The sequence below is a fragment of the Pan paniscus genome, chromosome 10 (genome assembly GCF_029289425.2).
Source record: "Pan paniscus chromosome 10, NHGRI_mPanPan1-v2.0_pri, whole genome shotgun sequence".
In the NCBI taxonomy this organism is placed as follows: domain Eukaryota; kingdom Metazoa; phylum Chordata; class Mammalia; order Primates; family Hominidae; genus Pan; species Pan paniscus.
The window spans coordinates 130957912-130974709 of NC_073259.2; the positions used below are offsets into that span (position 1 = coordinate 130957912).

Consider the following 16798-nt stretch of genomic DNA (forward strand, 5'->3'; position numbering starts at 1 on the left):
CTCCCGAGCAGCTGGGATTACAGGCATGCACCACCATGCCTGGCTAATTTTTGTATTTTTAGTAGAGATGGGGGCTTTGCCACGTTGGCCAGGCTGGTCTCGAACTCCTGATCTCAAGTGATCCGCACCCCGCCCCCACCAGCCTCCCAAAGTGCTGGGATTCCAGGCCACTGTGCCTGGCCGAAACCTTTAATTGAACAGGCTGCCTCAAGTGTGGGGCTAGAAAGCAGGAGCTTGGGGTCTGGTCCTGCTCCCCCACCCTCTTGGACCTGTCACTGCCTCTCCCTGGTCCTCCTTGTGAACGGGACACACAGCAGGAGGAGAGGCTCCCACAAGGCAAGGTTCATGAGCCACAAGACTCTGTGAAGTCCAGCATCCTCACTGGAGTGGACAACAGATTTGGCTATAAGCTTCCTGGCAGCCACTGGGAAGAAAGAAACTATCACACACTTTTTCTTTAAGGCTAACTGGCTTCTCAGGAAATGCTTCCCTCTTCCTCACAGAAAAACCACAGAAATTTCTCCTGCACATTCTCATAGAACAATGATGTGCCAGGAATGGCAGCTATTACAGGAGACAGCAACAGGTGAGCTTGCTCTCATCTCAGTTCCTCAAGTCCCTTGCAGGGGCATTGTGACCCAGATACACAGCTGGGGTGGTGAGGACACAGGCACACGGCTCAGCCGGGGCGGCGGGCATACCTAGCTGCAGGCGCACGGCTCAGCTGGGGCGGCGGACATACATAGCTGCAGGCGCACGGCTCAGCCGGGGCGGCGGGCACAGGGCAGTTCCGTAGCTCTGCAAGGAGGCAGGGTTTGCAGGGTCCCCTCCTCTCGGCCTAGAGAAGGAAACAGCACCCACTGGGCTTTGAAATGGGCAGAGGCAACTGCCTTCTTGAAACACCTGCTGGCAAGTCCCCAAAGCAAAACATCAGAGCCACTGGTTTTCCCACTAAAAACCAACACAGAAAATCCTAACAAGTACCACCATTCACACAGCACACGGCAGCAACCTCACGGACAGAGAGCAGGCACAGTCTGAGCCCTGAGGTCACCCTCAGTCCCCTACTTGGACACAGTGGCTGTGATCCTGAAGACACTCTCTTAAGACACAGAACATGCCCTGTCCGTGACTGCTGTTTATGAGACTGGTGACCAAGAGGGTAAGAGGCCCCACCTGTGCCAGGGGCCCTGGACAGGCAGAGATTTTGTCTTCAGCTTCAAAAACAGACGTCCCAGCCAGCTTCCCTGCTGGAACTTTGATCACTGATGTTTCAGAACCAGACATCATGAACATCCACATCCCCAAGTAAATAAGTGACAGGCCTGTTATTAATAATTCTCTATTTATTAAAAAGGGTCCTACAGCTTTACAGCCACAGCACCGGACACGGCCCTGAACAGCGATGGCGAGCCTGGCCAGGGGCCGCTTTGCAACTTCAATGCCAAGCTCACGTTTGGCTGCGACCGTGGCAGGCTGTGGCATCCCCGACAGCGGCCGGTGGCGGAGGTATGGGGGCGGGTGGCACCGCTCACTCGAGATTCACAGAACATGGCAAGCCCGCCTGACTGGCATGGCAGTGAATCGTCCTGTACAGCTTCATTTCCTTTAAGAAAACAGTTACAGTAGAGTTCAAGTCCGAGAGCAGGAATGTACGGTCACTGAGGACAAAAGGCAGTGGCCTGGCCCGTGGCCCAGTGGGACAGACCCCGCTTCAGTTCTGCCTTCTGTCACCCTGGCGGCTAGGCACAGGTCGGGGCCCTGGATGCCCGACAAGTGACAGGGGAGGGGCGGGCCAGAAGGTCCACTGGTAAGCACCTCGGCCTTTTCTGTCAACAGGTGCCACTGCCCCCTGCTGGGCCCTGGGCCTTCAGCACACATGGCACGTGAAGATGAGGTCCCACAGGGGTGGGGGGAAGAGCAGGTGCAGACGGTTGGAGTGCAGCCCCGTCCCTCAATCCCATGGGGCGGGCTTTCGCCAAACCCCTAACGTTGCCCACCCTGAGGCCCAGCCACCAGCCAGCCAGGGGCAGAGGATATTGGCTAAGGGTAGCCTGGGTCAAGGCGGCCGGACGTCTTGACCACCTGTAACAGGGCAATGAACTTGGACAAGCCCTTCAGAGAAAGCAGAGCCGGGGCCTTGCCCAGCCCCTAGCAGGTGTGAGTCCCGGCACCTGGGGAAGCTAAGGCACAGCACGGACACCCGAGGGCGGGCACCGTGCACTGCTTGCACAAAAGGAAATTGCATCCACTTCATCGGCATTTCAATCTGCTCAAGACAGTATCTGCATTTTTTATAAAATTTCCCTGAATGGTCTTGGGAGTGTCAAAAAAGTTTTTTCAATATAAAACAGGAAAATCAACACACGTAGTAAAAATATTGGGGGATTATTTCTTCATAGAAACCTTCAGGGCCGGCTCCAGGCAGGAGGGAGAGGAGGAGCTGGGGACACAATTTGCTGTGCAAAGTCCCACTCATGCGCTCCCCTCCCACACCAGTGGCCGTTCTCCAGCCTCTGGACTCGGCAGTGGGCCCAGTGCAAACTTTGCTTGTGGCTCTGAAGCAAGAGCAGCAGCCAGGTCAGGCGGTGACTATGGTGACCTCTCCCCAACAGATTCAGTGAGCAACAACGCAGCCACAGGTGGTGGCCCAGCCACGGCGCCCTTCCAGGCCGGCCGGCGCCCACCCGCCCTCACCAGGGCTGCAGTGGCCGGTGGGTGAGACACATAGGACTGTCTTTCGAAAATAAAATAAGTATCATGAACCATGCTCATTAAATAAAACTGCAATAGAAGGACCACGATTCTAAATGGGACTGGGGGAGAGGCCTATTTCTTCCCAAATATGAGTTCATCAACGCTAAGATACTTAGAAATCACACGGATAATGCAAACCGATGCAACGCACAGGTGTCAGGCTGTAACCCGGCACACACAACTGCCTTGTTGCCCAAAGCCTGGGCTCCTACTACTCACCACTGACCTACAGTTCTAAAATCAGACAGACACGCTGGCCCAGGGCCCCAGAGCCCTTGGCACAGAGCAGACCTCCAGCCTCCTTCCCGTGAGCAGAGCACAACACGCCAGGCGGAAGAAGTCTCGCGGGAAGGACCGCGCCGGCGCTCACTGGAGGATGAAACCCGGCTGGTGTGGAGGGAGCCGGGGTGGGGGTCTCTGAGGGAGAGGTGGCGGATATGGGGACACGAACTGCGAAGAGAATCCTTGCTGAGTGGGGAGGCCCACGCGGGGGGGCAGGGGCGGGCACTGTAATCCTGGGTACAGCACGGCCTGTCCCGAACTCATGGCCGCAGTAAACGGGGTGGCTAAGCGTCCTGCAGGCACCGGGGGTGGTGGGGGCGGAATGCGCCGAGGTGCAACGGCAGGGGGCCCACTGGCCTCTGGGGCAGGGTAGGGAAGGGGGGCGGTAGGTGCCAGTTCGGGCAGCCTGGGGGGCAGCGGGGCCAGGGCCTGTGGGAGTCTCTGCCCCTTTAGCACCATCTCCTGGAGCTTCTCGATTTTCACCCGTCGCATGTGGGCCAGTTTCCGTTTGCTCTGATAGACATCAATGAAGGAATCCAGAGGAAGTTCTCCATCCAGAAACTTCTCTGCCATGTTCTGAAAGAGGCAGAAACCTGGTTACAGGGACAGCCAGATGGGGAGGATGCTCCCTTCATGGTCTAGGCACAAGGAGAGGCAACGCCCAGCTGCTTCCAACACTGCCCCCTCCCTGTAACCACCCAGAGGGCCTCGCTCCTGCTCCAGATCCCAGAGGTCATGGGCTCAGGCTTCAGCATGAGCTGCCACTAGGTGGAGAGGACGACAGCCCTGCTGCGCACCCCACCACCAGCGTGACAGGCAGAGGAGCTGGCCTTTGGGTGAGGGCTCCGACTCCTGGGTCCCAGGCCTCTCTCGAGCCCGCTGGAGTCCAACACCTCCTTGCTTCCACCCGGCTGCGCCCTGACTGACAGACTCGCCCTGGGTGGGTAAGCAAGACAGAAACACCTGTGCCCCCAGGCCTTCAGAGTTCATCGAGCCCAGCCCTATCTTGGCAAGACCCTGCCGGCCCCAGCCTGCAACAACTGCACAACATTCGACCTTGACTCATTTCCTTATCGCCTGGCGAGGCTCAAGGCTCTAATGCGCAGCTGGATGTGTCCCAGAAGCTCTGTAGCCTCCTCCCAGCTGGCCCTTGAACCACGGCACGTGGTAATTCGCCACTGGCCCCAGGGGCTGGCGTTCACAGGGTGGCACGCATGCCCTCTCTTGGCCCTCGCTCGGACCTGCCCTCACTCACCCTGCTGCTCCCTGGACCCCTGCCTGGCACTTCCCCAGCACACAGGCCAGGCTGCCTGCTGGCATACAGCCCGCACACCTGGGAGGCACCACCTCCTGGTCGTGGCGGTGTGGCGCTCACGGTCCCTGGAGGCAGCGGGCCCACTGACTGCCCAAAGCGCCCCAAGGATTCCACCAAGGCTGGTTGGCTTTACCTCAGTGTCTTCCTCAATCTTGGCCCCTTCTGCCTGAAGAAGTGCTAACAGGGTCTCCAAGGAAGCGCTGCTAGACTGTCTGTCTGGAAAAAAAGCAAGAGGTATGACAAGAGTGAGAGGTGTCCAGGTAAAGCCCTTCATGATGCCAACCACGGCAGGACTGCACCTTCCTTTCCAGGAAGCTGAATGTGAAAGGCTTGAAAACCTACAGGGGAACAAGTGCACCAAGCCAGTGCCCAGGGGCCAACATCCCATGTCAGAGCAACCTGTGTCACCAGCTGCTTCTAGAACCAGCTGTTTTCAAATATGGGGCAGTGACATTCTCATCATGCCACTTTGTATTTCCTTTATGTTTTGAGTGGTAACTTACATCGAGTATACACATCTCAAGTGTGTAAGTCAAATTTCCACGTGTTTAACCGCCAACCACCACCCCCCAGATCCAGACACAGAACGTTTCCACCGGGCGCCCTCACGCCCACTGCACCCGCCAGATAACCCCTACGCTGGCCTCCACCACCATAGCGGAGGTCCGCCTGGTCTCGACTCCACATCCTGGAATCAGAGAGCACAGGACATACTCTCCTGGCTTCTTCCACTCAGCACCGCGTCTCTGAGACCCTGCTCAGGTCTGTGAATCAGTTCGTTTCTTTCCAATGCTGTGTAGTGTTCCATTGTGTAAACAGACTTTATGTGCCCATCACTCTGTAGACGGACATTTTTATTGTTTCCAAATTTTATTATAAGGTAATAAAGATACAACATTCTTGTACCTATCTTCTGAGAGACATTAATATCCACTTCTGTTGGGTATACACCCAGGAGCAGAGCTGCTGTGCAGCGCATACACACTCTTCATTCTAGCAGGTGCTACCCAACAGCCTTCCCCAGGTGAAATGAGAAAAGGAGGCGGCTGTGGCAGTGCAGCCTGCAAGCCCCAGATGACCCATGGACACTCCTACCAGCAAGATGCACGGCACCTCACCAGCACTTGGTACTGCCAGTCTTTTTACTTTTCGTCATTCTGGTTTGGGTGTATGATCGTAAATTTTTACTGAAGTTAATGGAGAAAATGACAAGATGATAGCAAGTAGTGACAGACATCACTGTAAACCTCACTGCAGAAGGTGATCTTTAACCCAAACTCTTTAAAGGGATGGGGTCTCTGTCACCCAGGGTGGAGTACAGTAATGCAATCACAGTTCACCGTGGCCTCAGCCTTCAGAGTAGGTGGGACTATAGGCAAGCACCACCACCCCCAGCTTATTTCATTTCTTTTGTGGAGACACAGTCTCGCTGTGTCGCCCAGGCTGGAGTACAGGGCTGCAATCATGGCTCACTGCAGCTTCAATCTCCAAGGCTCAAGCAATCCTCCTTCCTTAGCCTCCCAAGTAGCTAGGACCATAGGCGTGTGCCACCACCCCCAGCTCTGACTTTATCTAAATGTCCCTTTGATAACTATCAAAAGCACTCAGGATGCTCAACAATCTTTAATTCTGATGTCTCCTCCTAATGGCTGCAAATTAAAGTATGCCATTAAAATAAAGTGTTCCAGTGATGCTTTTTTTTTTTTTTTTTTTTTTTTTTTACCATTAACAAACAGCATAAGACAAACGGGCAAATGTCATAAGACATCTGTTTAATATCATAATTCAGAAAGCTTTTTCTATGCTGTTTAGAGAAGGTGGGGTCTTGAATTTAAAAAGTGGTTAAGTCTCCTCTTCTAAACTGGTGACTGCTAAACTGGCTGGCTTCCTCCTAATCTCCAGCCCCTTTTCCGGTAACTGCCCCGAGGTACCCACGTTTCTGCAACCTGCTTCACGCTGCAGACCCTGGAGGTGCGTGTGGACCTGGGCTGACCTCAGCAGTCACCGCCACCAGTCAGGGCCACTGGGAGGAGGGGGCAGTCCTGCTATACACCCTGCCCTCTCGAACCGCAAGTGCAGAGAGGCCGCAGGTCTGGGGGCCCTCCATATTCCATACATAAACTAGTCCAATACAGTGGCTCACGTCTGTAATAGCAGCACTTTGTGAGGCAAAGGCAGGAGGATGGCTTGAGTTCAAGACCAGCCTGGGCAACATAGCAAGACAACCTCTCTGCAAAAAAATGAAAAACTAGCCTGCTTGGGGTAGTGCACACCTGTGGTCCCAGCTACTCAGGAAGCTGAGGCAGGAGGATCACCTGAGCCCAGGAGGTCACGCTGAGCCATGGTTGCGCCACTGCACTCCAGTCTGACAGAGCAAGACCCTGTCTCTAAAAATAAATAAATAATATACATAAGCTATTTGTTCATTGCAGTAGAGTCGCTATCTTAACCTGAAATTTTTCCATAATATTTCTTTCCTGGTAGGGCAATAGCTTGAAAATCTGTCCTTCTCTCAACTCTTTATTCTCGAATGATCACCCTTAAAAAGTTACCTAATTTGGTCTTCTTTATCTGATAGGCTTCAAAGAGAACCTGGAGTTCCTGGTATTTCTGGGTCAAGCGTGCTTTCAACGTGTCCAGCTGGGGCTGGTACAAAAGGTTTCCTTCTGCCAGGCTCCGGTTGCTGGCAAGTGTCATTTCTTTGTTAAGCTGAACATTCTGTGTCTGCAAGGAACACACAAGATGATGAGAACCAAAAGTATATCAGCTCCTAAACCCCTGAGGTCCCCACGCACACCCCAGGAGCCCAGTGCAGCTGCTGCCACCTCGCTGGCACCGCATGCCAGGCAGATGCTACTGACCCAGAGCCAAGCCCCCTGGTTTCTCATTTGGAGCTGCTGCCCGTCGTAAAGAATGAGGCCGACTTCCTTCCAGCACGTTTCCAGGACAGGCTTTGTCCTGTGACTCCATGCAGAGACTTCCCTGCCACGGCTGCGCTGTGACTTGAATTCCTTACTACAGCCATTGTGCTTGCAGAAGTAAACAGCTGTAAAGATTTAGAATCTGATTTTTTTCAAAACAAGTTTCTGCTGCTCCCGAGGAAGTTAAGGAATCACTTATCAGCAGGAGACCAGTTGGCATGATGTCAATTCAGGCTTCATAAGCAGGCTAAGAGGTCCAACCAGCAAGCTGAAGAGACCCTGGGAAGGAACTGTGTTTCCAGCCACCGGGGTTCCTCTGTCTCTCCCATGCCCACCCCAGCTCTTCTGAGCCTTCCAGCTCAGAAGAGCTGGAAGTTGGTGGGTGAGCAAAGCCGACCAAAAGCTGGGGGAAGAGGGGGGACATATTTTGCCCATCAGGAATTTCATTTTGTCCTTTAAAGCAATGACAGGCTACGCTGGTAGGTAGAGAAGAAGCCACGTGCCCAGAACTTAGGGGAGAACGACAGGAGTAGAAGGTCTGAGAAAAAAAGGCAAAACGCTCCAAGCAAAACGTAGCCAAAGTTTAAATAAAAAACACAGACGCGTGGGTACCCTAGTTCCCTTTTCACTCACTGGTGATCGGCTTCCTCTACCACAGCCCAGCCGCCGCCACCTCGCTTTCCTTCCACACCGTCAGTTTCAACAGCATGCGATTCCTTACCCAGTGTGTGTCCCTGTTTCTCTTTAAGCAGCTCTTCTTCAACCCCACCCCAGTCATCTCATTTTCCCCTTAATATTTTCTACCACCCCACCCAGGCTATTTTTGCTGCGACTTCCTTCCTCTTAGTAGCTCGAGTATAGATTCCTGGCCATGCTGCCTCTGCTCCCCACCCCCAGTCATACCCGTTGATTGCTGTCATAGTTCCTGGTGCGCTCACACGAGTGCACACGCACCACACACACAAGGAAGATGCTCAGGGAATCAGAGAACAAAGAAAGAAGCCCTTGGATCCATGCCTCAATCAGGAGATCCCTAACCCCAGCAGGAGGGCTCTTTTCAGCAGACAGTGATCTGCATCTCCAGACAACAGCTGCACCCAGGGCCCTAAAGATCAGGCTCTGCTGAAACCCAACAGGATTTAAATGACAATGAAAACCAAACCTCTCTCCCAACTCTAAAGTAAAAGCTAGGAGTGTTCCCGAAATGTGGGTGGTAGAAATGCTTTCATCTCTTCTGATGCCTTTAGCAAAAAAGGAGAATCTTGGGACTGGAAAGCAGTTTCACTCGGGTTTCTGGTAAGCAGTGGTGGGGCTCCCGTCACCCGCTTCCCCACCCACAAGGCGGCTCTCCATGGGCTTTCTATGCCAGGCCATGCAGAAGCGTCTTTCCTTCCATTGTTAAGCCATTTAAAAGAACAAACAAAAACCACTGTATGGCCACTCTGGAAAACAGGCACTTTTTAATAAAGCTGAATACGTAACTACCCTATGACCCAGAAGTTGTACTCTTGGGCCTTTATATCAGAGAAATGAAAACTTATATTCAACAAAAACCTGCTCAGGACTGTTGAGAGCAACATTTATTTGTAACAACTAAAATCTGGACGCAGCCCAGGTGTCTTTTAACAGGTGAATGGTTAAACAAGCTGCAGTCCAGCCAGGCCGCAAAATACCACTCAGCAGCAAAAGGAAGAAACTTGACTGGCGGGACTGAGAACACTCTAGGGAATCACACTGAAGGAAAACAGCCAACCCCAAAGGGCCACTCACTCCATGACCCCATGCACACAACACCCTTGAAATACAAAATCACAAAAATAGAGAACAGATTAGCGGTGTGTGTGGGACTATAAAAGGCCGACATGACGGATTTGCACGGGGATGGAGCCGTCCTGATGTTCTGTGTCCTGGCAGTATCAGTGCCCCAATCCTGGTGCTGAGAGTGTGTTGAATTTCACCAGATGTTACCCAGCGGGCAGCTGGGAGAAGGGGACACAGGATCTCTCTGTATTCTTACAACTGCATGTGAAACTATGAGCATCTCAAAATAAAATTTAACCGTAAATACAACCACCAACCACTGCTGAGATGGCTTTCTCCTGCTGGTCTCACCTGGCGGATGAGGAGAAGGGCACATTGTCCAGGCTGCATTCAGAGACAGGCCTCGCGCTCCTGCTCCCAGCCCCACAGTTCTGTGTGTTCCATCACTCTCAATCAATCATTTGTTCAATAAACATTTACTGAGCGAGTATTATCTGCCACGCCTGGGGTTAGGCACAGGGAATTCTGAGAAACAGGAGTGCTCCCACCCTCAAATAAACTGAGTCAAGCATAAATGGAGCCAAACTCATCAGCCCTGATCTGTGAGGCCCCAAATGGCCTGGTCCCCACCATCCCTTCCCGGTCAGTTCTGAGAAAGGAGGTCCCTAACCATCCTGCCTACACCAGCAGCCACCCTCTGTCAGCGCCCATGTCTTTCGTGGCATCGTCACTGTCATCAGTGAAGATTAAATCTGTTGTCTCAATCACTGTCTGTCCCAACACTAAATACAGACGACACACTTGTCTTTGGCATCCCAAGCACTTTGCACACATCTGCCACTCAGTGAAGATCTGCTGAATGAATCAGAGAGCCCCCCACAACCCCAAAAAAGCCAAGATTCACTCAAAGCCAAGCCTGGCAAATAAGGGAGGTAACAAAACTGTGGAGGAAAAAAAGCGACCTAAGTTTGTTGAGAGCTAAGTGCCTCCAATCCTTGATGAAGCAGAGGCGCTCCCATCAGAAAGTCACTAGAGACTAAGTCTGAGGGAGGGTGTCACGCTGGACCTTAAAGTAATTGTCAAACAGAATTTCCTCAAAAGTCCTCAGTCAAGGTAGCACACAGCAAGTGCAGGTCTCCCACGCAACCACTTGAAAGACAGCGCTCAATGCAGCACCGACCGACATTCCAGCAGGCGGCCTAGACTACCCCACAGCAGTCTCAGCCTCGGCTGTGCCTTACGATCCCCGTTTACTGGGGAGTAGGGAGGCTGCTGTTACAAATCTCAATGTCCCGACCAACCCCTACCTGTTGAGCTCTTCAGGAGGGGCCAGGCATGGATGCTGCCTTCAAAGCTCCCTGCTGATACATACCGCTAAGCTGAAGACTTTTGCTTCAGTTTCACCATAAAAATGCATCTACAAACAAAATCTTTTTTCCGTAGGGTTTAAGTCAAGTCAAAATCACTTGTCCTATATATTAGAAAGTCCTAGAGGAGAAGAACACAAGGAAAGCGTGGACTATAATAAAGACAACTCACGTGTCCACATTTCTGGGGTCTGGGGAAAAAAGGCAATTTGTTTTGTATAGGACACACATAAGCCACCAGGCATCAAAAGAGGCCAAATAAAACTCCAACTGAGGCCGAGTGCGGTGGCTCACACCTGTAATCCCAGCACTTTGGGAGGCTGAGGCAGGCGGATCACCTGAGGTTAGGAGTTCAAGACCAGCCTGACCAACATGGAGAGACCCCCTTCTCTACGAAAAATACAAAATTAGCCGGGCATGGTGGCACATGCCTGTAATCCCAGCTACTCGGAGGCTGAGGCAGAAGAATCACTTGAACTTGGGAGGCAGAGGTTGCAGTGAGCCAAGATCGCGCCATTGCACTCCAGCCTGGGCAACAAGAGTGAAACTCTGTCTCAAAAAAAAAAAAAAAAAAAAAAAAAAAAACTCCAACTGAGGACTGTTAAACTGGCAGTGATTTTTAAAATATCCTTTGGGTATTCAGATGTTTTCATATAAATATGATAACTTTTTTTTTTAATTGAGACAGAGTCTCGCTCTGTCACCGAGACTGGAATGCAGTGGCGTGATCTCAGCTCACTGCAGCCTCCGCCTGCCAGGTTCAAGCAATTCCCGTGCCTCAGCCTCTCAAGTAGCTGGGATTACAGGTGTGTACCACACCTGGCTAATTTTTTTTTTTTTTTTTGTATTTTTAGTAGAGACGAGGTTTTGCCACATTAGCCAGGTTGGTCTTGAACTCCTGACCTCAAGTAATCTCCCTGCCTCGGCCTCCCAAAGTTCTAGGATTACAAGCATGAGCCACCACACCCAGACAAATACAGTAAATTCTAAGTGGCCACCCAGAGAATACCCACAGCACCCTGCAGGATAATGGCAGTAGGGACAATGGCCAGGATGCATGTGCTGAAGGTGGATGTCTTTTCTTAAGCATTGGATAAAACTTTTTAACACTCAAAACCTGCCCCAGAACACACCTTGGATGCTACAATCAATGTAGAAACTCTTTCCTCAATCTTTTCGTTGTTACAGTTGGAAAAAAAAAAGGGGGAGGAGAAACAACAGCTTTGTTCATTTGCAAAGCAAAGGCAAATTGGCCAGGACAGGCCCGGGAGGCCTCCACAGGCGCAGCATACACCACTCAGCAAGGCCCAGATGGCAGCCACTCCGGCCACATACACCCGGCTCTCCACCCCTCTCAGACTGATTCCAGCCTCAATGTCTGTGACCAAATCTGTACAGTAAATCTGAGAATGCTTAGAGAGGTATTTTAGGAACCATCAAACTAAAAAAAAAAAAAAAAAAAAAAAAAAATCTTACGTTGTCACTGTCTTTGTTTCATGGTAGGCACCAACAGATACCTGAAATTGAAAACAGTGATGCCAACCTCTTGATCATTCTCATGATCCTTTTTGTTAACCATAGAAAAGTCTTTTCAGGAAATAATCTCTCTGTGGTAAAGAAACATTCTTATAAATTTACTCAGTTTCACTTCAGTTTCCATTACTTCTCATAAGTGAAGAAAAATGAGATGCCTGATTACAGCATTTGTAGTAGGACCTGGCTTGTCTAAACTTATTTCTGCCCACCTATCTGTGCATGAGCACAGAGAACTCTCTGGAAGCATGCTCACCCCAGGGTAACAGCAGCAGCCCGAGTGGTATGATATTTTTACTTTCCACTTTCTACTTTTAACTATCACAGTGTTTGATTCATTAGAGCAAGCACGCATAACTTTGTAGAGAAAGGGTTTTTCTGTTTTAAGTTTAAAAAAAAGTATCTTATATATACTTATCCAGGCAGAAATGTGGAGGTCTCTTTTTATCTCTTGGGATGCTTACATTAATATATGTAACTCTCTCAGAACACACAGTCTGGCTGGGCACGGTGGCTCGTACCTGTAATCCCAGCACTTTGGGAGGCCAAGGCGGACGGATCACTTGAGGTCAGGAGTTCGAGACCAGCCTAGCCAAAATGATGAAACCCCACCTCTACTAAAAATACAAAAAAAATTAGCCAGCTGTGGTGGTGGGTGCCTATAATCCCAGCTACTGGGGAGGCTAAGGCACGAGAGTTGCTTGAACCTGGGAAGCAGAGGTTGCAGTGAGCTAAGATTGCACCACTGCACTTCAGCCTGGGCAACAGAGTTAAGACTCCATCTCAGAAAGAGAAAAAAAAAAAAAACACACACACTATCTCAAATGCACGTCATTATTTCTTTATTTGGGTTGGGGGAGTGTGGTAGAAAATAAAGTCAGCAAGAAAGAAAAGAGATCTACAGTCCCCTCTGCATATGCCACGGCTGCTACAAAGGAGAGGCACGCAGGGGCAGAGGCAGAGGCAGGAGACCGCCTGCAGCTCTGTGGCCAATGCTGGGTCAAGGGTGTAGGTTTCCCATGGATGCTTTCCAGACCAGACACTTCTACAATGTGAAATTCTGATTCCAGCTGGCCAGTGTCTAGCTCCTCCATCTGTAATTATAATTGTGCCTTCCTAAACACAAAGGCAGACAAATCTGCCCACATTTCCAAGCTAAATCTTCTTCATGGAAAGATACTCATAGCAGTTCTTTTTTCCCCCTTCACACTGTAATATAATACTTACAACAACTAAGTAAGTGACATGACTGAATTCGTTTAGCAAACTTGAACAAACAAATGGGAATCCTTAATAGCACCGGAAGTCCTTTAAATGCTCAAAATCCAGTGTGTACTTGGAATTTGGGCTGCGTTAGGATAAAAACAAAATATGCCCGCACCTACAGCATTCTCAGAAGGCATAGTATTTATGCAAAGTAAATAAATCACATTTTATTTAACAAGCAATCTTTATTGTCATTTTTTATTTTTTGAGACAGGGTCTTGTTCTATCACGCAGGCTGACATGCAGTGGTGCAATCATGGCTCACTGCAACCTTGACCTCCTGAGCTCAAGCGATCCTCTTGCCTCAGCCTCCCAAAGTGCTGGGATTACAGGCTTGAGCCACTGCGCCCAGCCACAAGCAAGCATCTTGTTAAACAAGCATTAGGTCCAGGAATATAAAATGCTCTTCCCACAAAGACTCTGCTCACACTGGCTCTTCAGCCTGGAACGCCCTCCTATCCAAATCTCTGCTGCAAACTCTACCCTAACCAAGGTCTTAGCAACGGAACCTTTTCTAAACCTTCCCCAGCCCCACCAACGCCACACAGAGCTAGACCCTTAGTGGTGGGCACTCCCTGAGGCCCCGCTTGATTGAGATACAATTCACACCTCATACAATCCGTCTACTGAAACCATTCCACTCAAGGGTGTCTCATGTATTCGCAGAGTACACCTCTGGCTTCACTGTATTCACACTGTATTCTTCTGTGCTTGTTTGTTCATCTATTCATACATCAAAAAAATTTTTTTCAGGCATCATCACGGGCTGGCTCTGGAAGTACAGGCAATGGAGACAGAAAAGTGAACAGGAAGGTGAGGTTCCTTTCCTTAGAAGAGTGTAGCTACTAAATATGACAAACAGAATCATAAAATCTATCCACTGCTAGACCGGGTGCGGTGGCTTACGCCTGTAATCCCAGCACTTTGGGAGGCCGAGGCAGGTGGGTCACGAGGTCAAGAGATCAAGACCACCCCGGCCAACATGGTGAAACCCCATCTCTACTAAAAATACAAAAATTAGCTGGGCAGGGTGGTGCCCGCCTGTAGTCCCAGCTACTCAGGAGGCTGAGGCAAGAGAATCGCTTGAACCCGGGAGGCGGAGGTTGCAGTGAGCCAAGATTGTGCCACTACACTCCAGCCTGGTGACAGAGGGAGACTCCATCTCAAAAAAAAAAAAAAGAAAAAAAGAAAAACAAAACAAAACAAAAAACCTGTCCACTGCTGTGTCACGAAGGTGTTGTAAGTCTCCTGGGAGTGACAGGATGCTTGTGGTGTGCTGAATGGTGTGCCCCCCTCCCCCAAAAAGATGTGTCTACACCCTAATCTCTAGAACCTACATTTATTGGAAAAAAGGTCTTTGCAAATGTAATGAAGTATCTGGAAATGAGACAATCATCTTTAATCATCTAGGTGGCCCTAATCCAATGACAAGAGTCCTTTTTTTTTTTTTTTTTTTTTTTTTTGAGGCAGTCTGGCTCTGTCACCCAGGTTGGAGTGCAGTGGGGCAATCTCGGCTCACTACAACCTCCGCCTCCCAGGTTCAAGCGATTCTCCTGCCTCAGATTCTCCTGCCTCAGCCTCCTGAGTAGCTGGGATTACAGGCGCATGCCACCACGCCCGGCTAATTTTTGTGTTTTCAGTAGAGACGGGGTTTTACCATGTTGGCCAGGCTGGTCTCAAACTCCTGGCCTCAAGTGATCTGCCCGCCTTGGCCTCCCAAAGTGTTGGAATTACAGGCGTGAGCCACCCTGCCCGGCCGACAAGAGTCCTTTTAAGAGACACATGGAGAAGACAGAGGCAGACGTGAAAGCCATGTGAAGATGGGGGCAGCATGATGTGGTCACAAGCCCAGGACGCCAGCACACATGAGAAGCTGGAAGCGGCAAAGAAGAGTCCTCCCCTAGAGCCTCCAGAGGGAACAGGGTACCCTGATTTCAGACTTCTGGCCTCCAGAGCTGTGACAGAATTAAGTTTCTGTTGTTGCAAGCTGCCCAGTTTGTGGTCATGTTACAGCAGCCACAGGACTAGCACAGTGCTGGAATCTTCCACCTGTTCTTGAAAACCACTGTCTATCCTGCTCTGTGCCCCAGCAGCCACCTGGCTGACCTATACCAACCCTTCACCCGGACACTCACCCTCAGGTTCTGGTTGGATTCAGCAATGAGGATCAACAGTAGGAGGAAGATGAAAAGGGACAGCGGAGATGGGGAGTGTTCCCCGGGTTGCCTCGCTGAGGTGTGGCTGCAGCTGGGCCAGGTCCTCCCACCCTCCCTTCCTCCAAGGCAGCCCTCTCCTCTGCCCCTCCCGCAGGCCTGGAAGTGAGAAGTGCATGGCTGTTGCTAATCCTGCATCAGGCTTTGGGGGTCTCCACGCTGCCCTCTCCTTGTGGGGAATCCCTTTATTCAACTCCTCACCAATCCCTCATGCTGACTGTGCCATGTCTTGCCAGAAGCCTGATTGAAATAGTTAGAACAGTTTACCCCATGACACAAAATGACACTTGAGCTCACATCCACTCTTTTAATGGTGACCATAAAGCCCCTTAAGAGCAGAACGATGTCTTAATCATTCCCCTGTGCCCAGAACCTAGCGCAGTACCCAGGCTAACACAGGCACATAGCTAAATACTTGCTTGGTTGGGCACGGTGGCTCACGCCTATAATCCCAGCACTTTGAGAGACCGAGGCGGGCGGATCACTTGAGGTCAGGCATTGGAGACCAGCCTGGCCAACATGGTGAAACCCCGTTTCTGCTAAAACTACAAAAATTAGCCAGGCATGGTGGTGTGCGCCTGTAGTCTCAGCTACTTGGGAGGCTGAGGCAGGCAGGAGAATCACGTGAACCCAGGAGTCAGAGGCTACAGTGAGCCGAGATCGTGCCAATGTACTCCAAAAAAAACTTGCTCAATTTCAACCATAAGAATCTTCATAGTTGGGGCCTCAGGACACTATCTGTCAGTCATTGTGAAAATCCTGCTAAGCTTTTTTGAAGATTAGCCTTTTTGAATGTTCAAATTCATAAACAGTAACGTCATGGGTTGATACAACCAGCTATAAACTGGGAAACGACTTGCACTCCTAGCTTTTACTCCAGCAGTGATAACAGTTTGGCAGTGAAATGGAAAGGGGAAAAATGAAGATGATGACACTGATGGCTGGAAAGCGAAGCTACCCATTAACTGTGGTGAAACATGAGACACAAAACACACACGGAGACACAGACACAAGCTGGCTTTGTGTGACGCTTCTCTTCACTGAAATCAGCCCTCTCCCACTTAGAAAGCATATCAGAATGTTAGAGTAACATCACTGTCATGAGAGCCTCGAAGCCACTATATTTACACGTGTAATTTACACACCGGTGCAGTAGCTCATGCCTGTCATTCTAGCACTAAGGAAGGTAGAGGCAGGAGGATTGCTTGAGCCCAGGAGACCAAGACCAGCCTAGGCAACGGAGTGAGGCACTGATCTCCACAGAAAGGAAAAAAAAAAAAAAAAAAAAAAAAGACACACACACAGAAAAACCCTAATCCCAAGCTTCCATATCTACAGCTCATCAGGGCCACAATGACATGCTCCAGCACAGTGGTTGGCCCA

The 16798-nt window shown here is 50.5% G+C and overlaps 1 protein-coding gene across 1 annotated transcript in view; it reads right to left on the reverse strand.

The window, feature by feature from the left end:
• Window positions 1–1328: 1328 nt before the first annotated feature.
• The window catches only part of VPS37B (VPS37B subunit of ESCRT-I), a 30614-nt gene continuing 15144 nt past the window's right edge, over window positions 1329–16798 (reverse strand). Inside the window, exons 2-4 of the mRNA XM_003812128.4 lie at window positions 6907–7078; window positions 4488–4570; window positions 1329–3615 (exon numbers count right to left, since the gene is read on the reverse strand). Of these exons, the coding sequence (XP_003812176.2) occupies window positions 3124–3615; window positions 4488–4570; window positions 6907–7078 (747 nt within the window). The 3' untranslated portion in view covers window positions 1329–3123. The remainder of the gene's footprint in view (window positions 3616–4487; window positions 4571–6906; window positions 7079–16798) is intronic.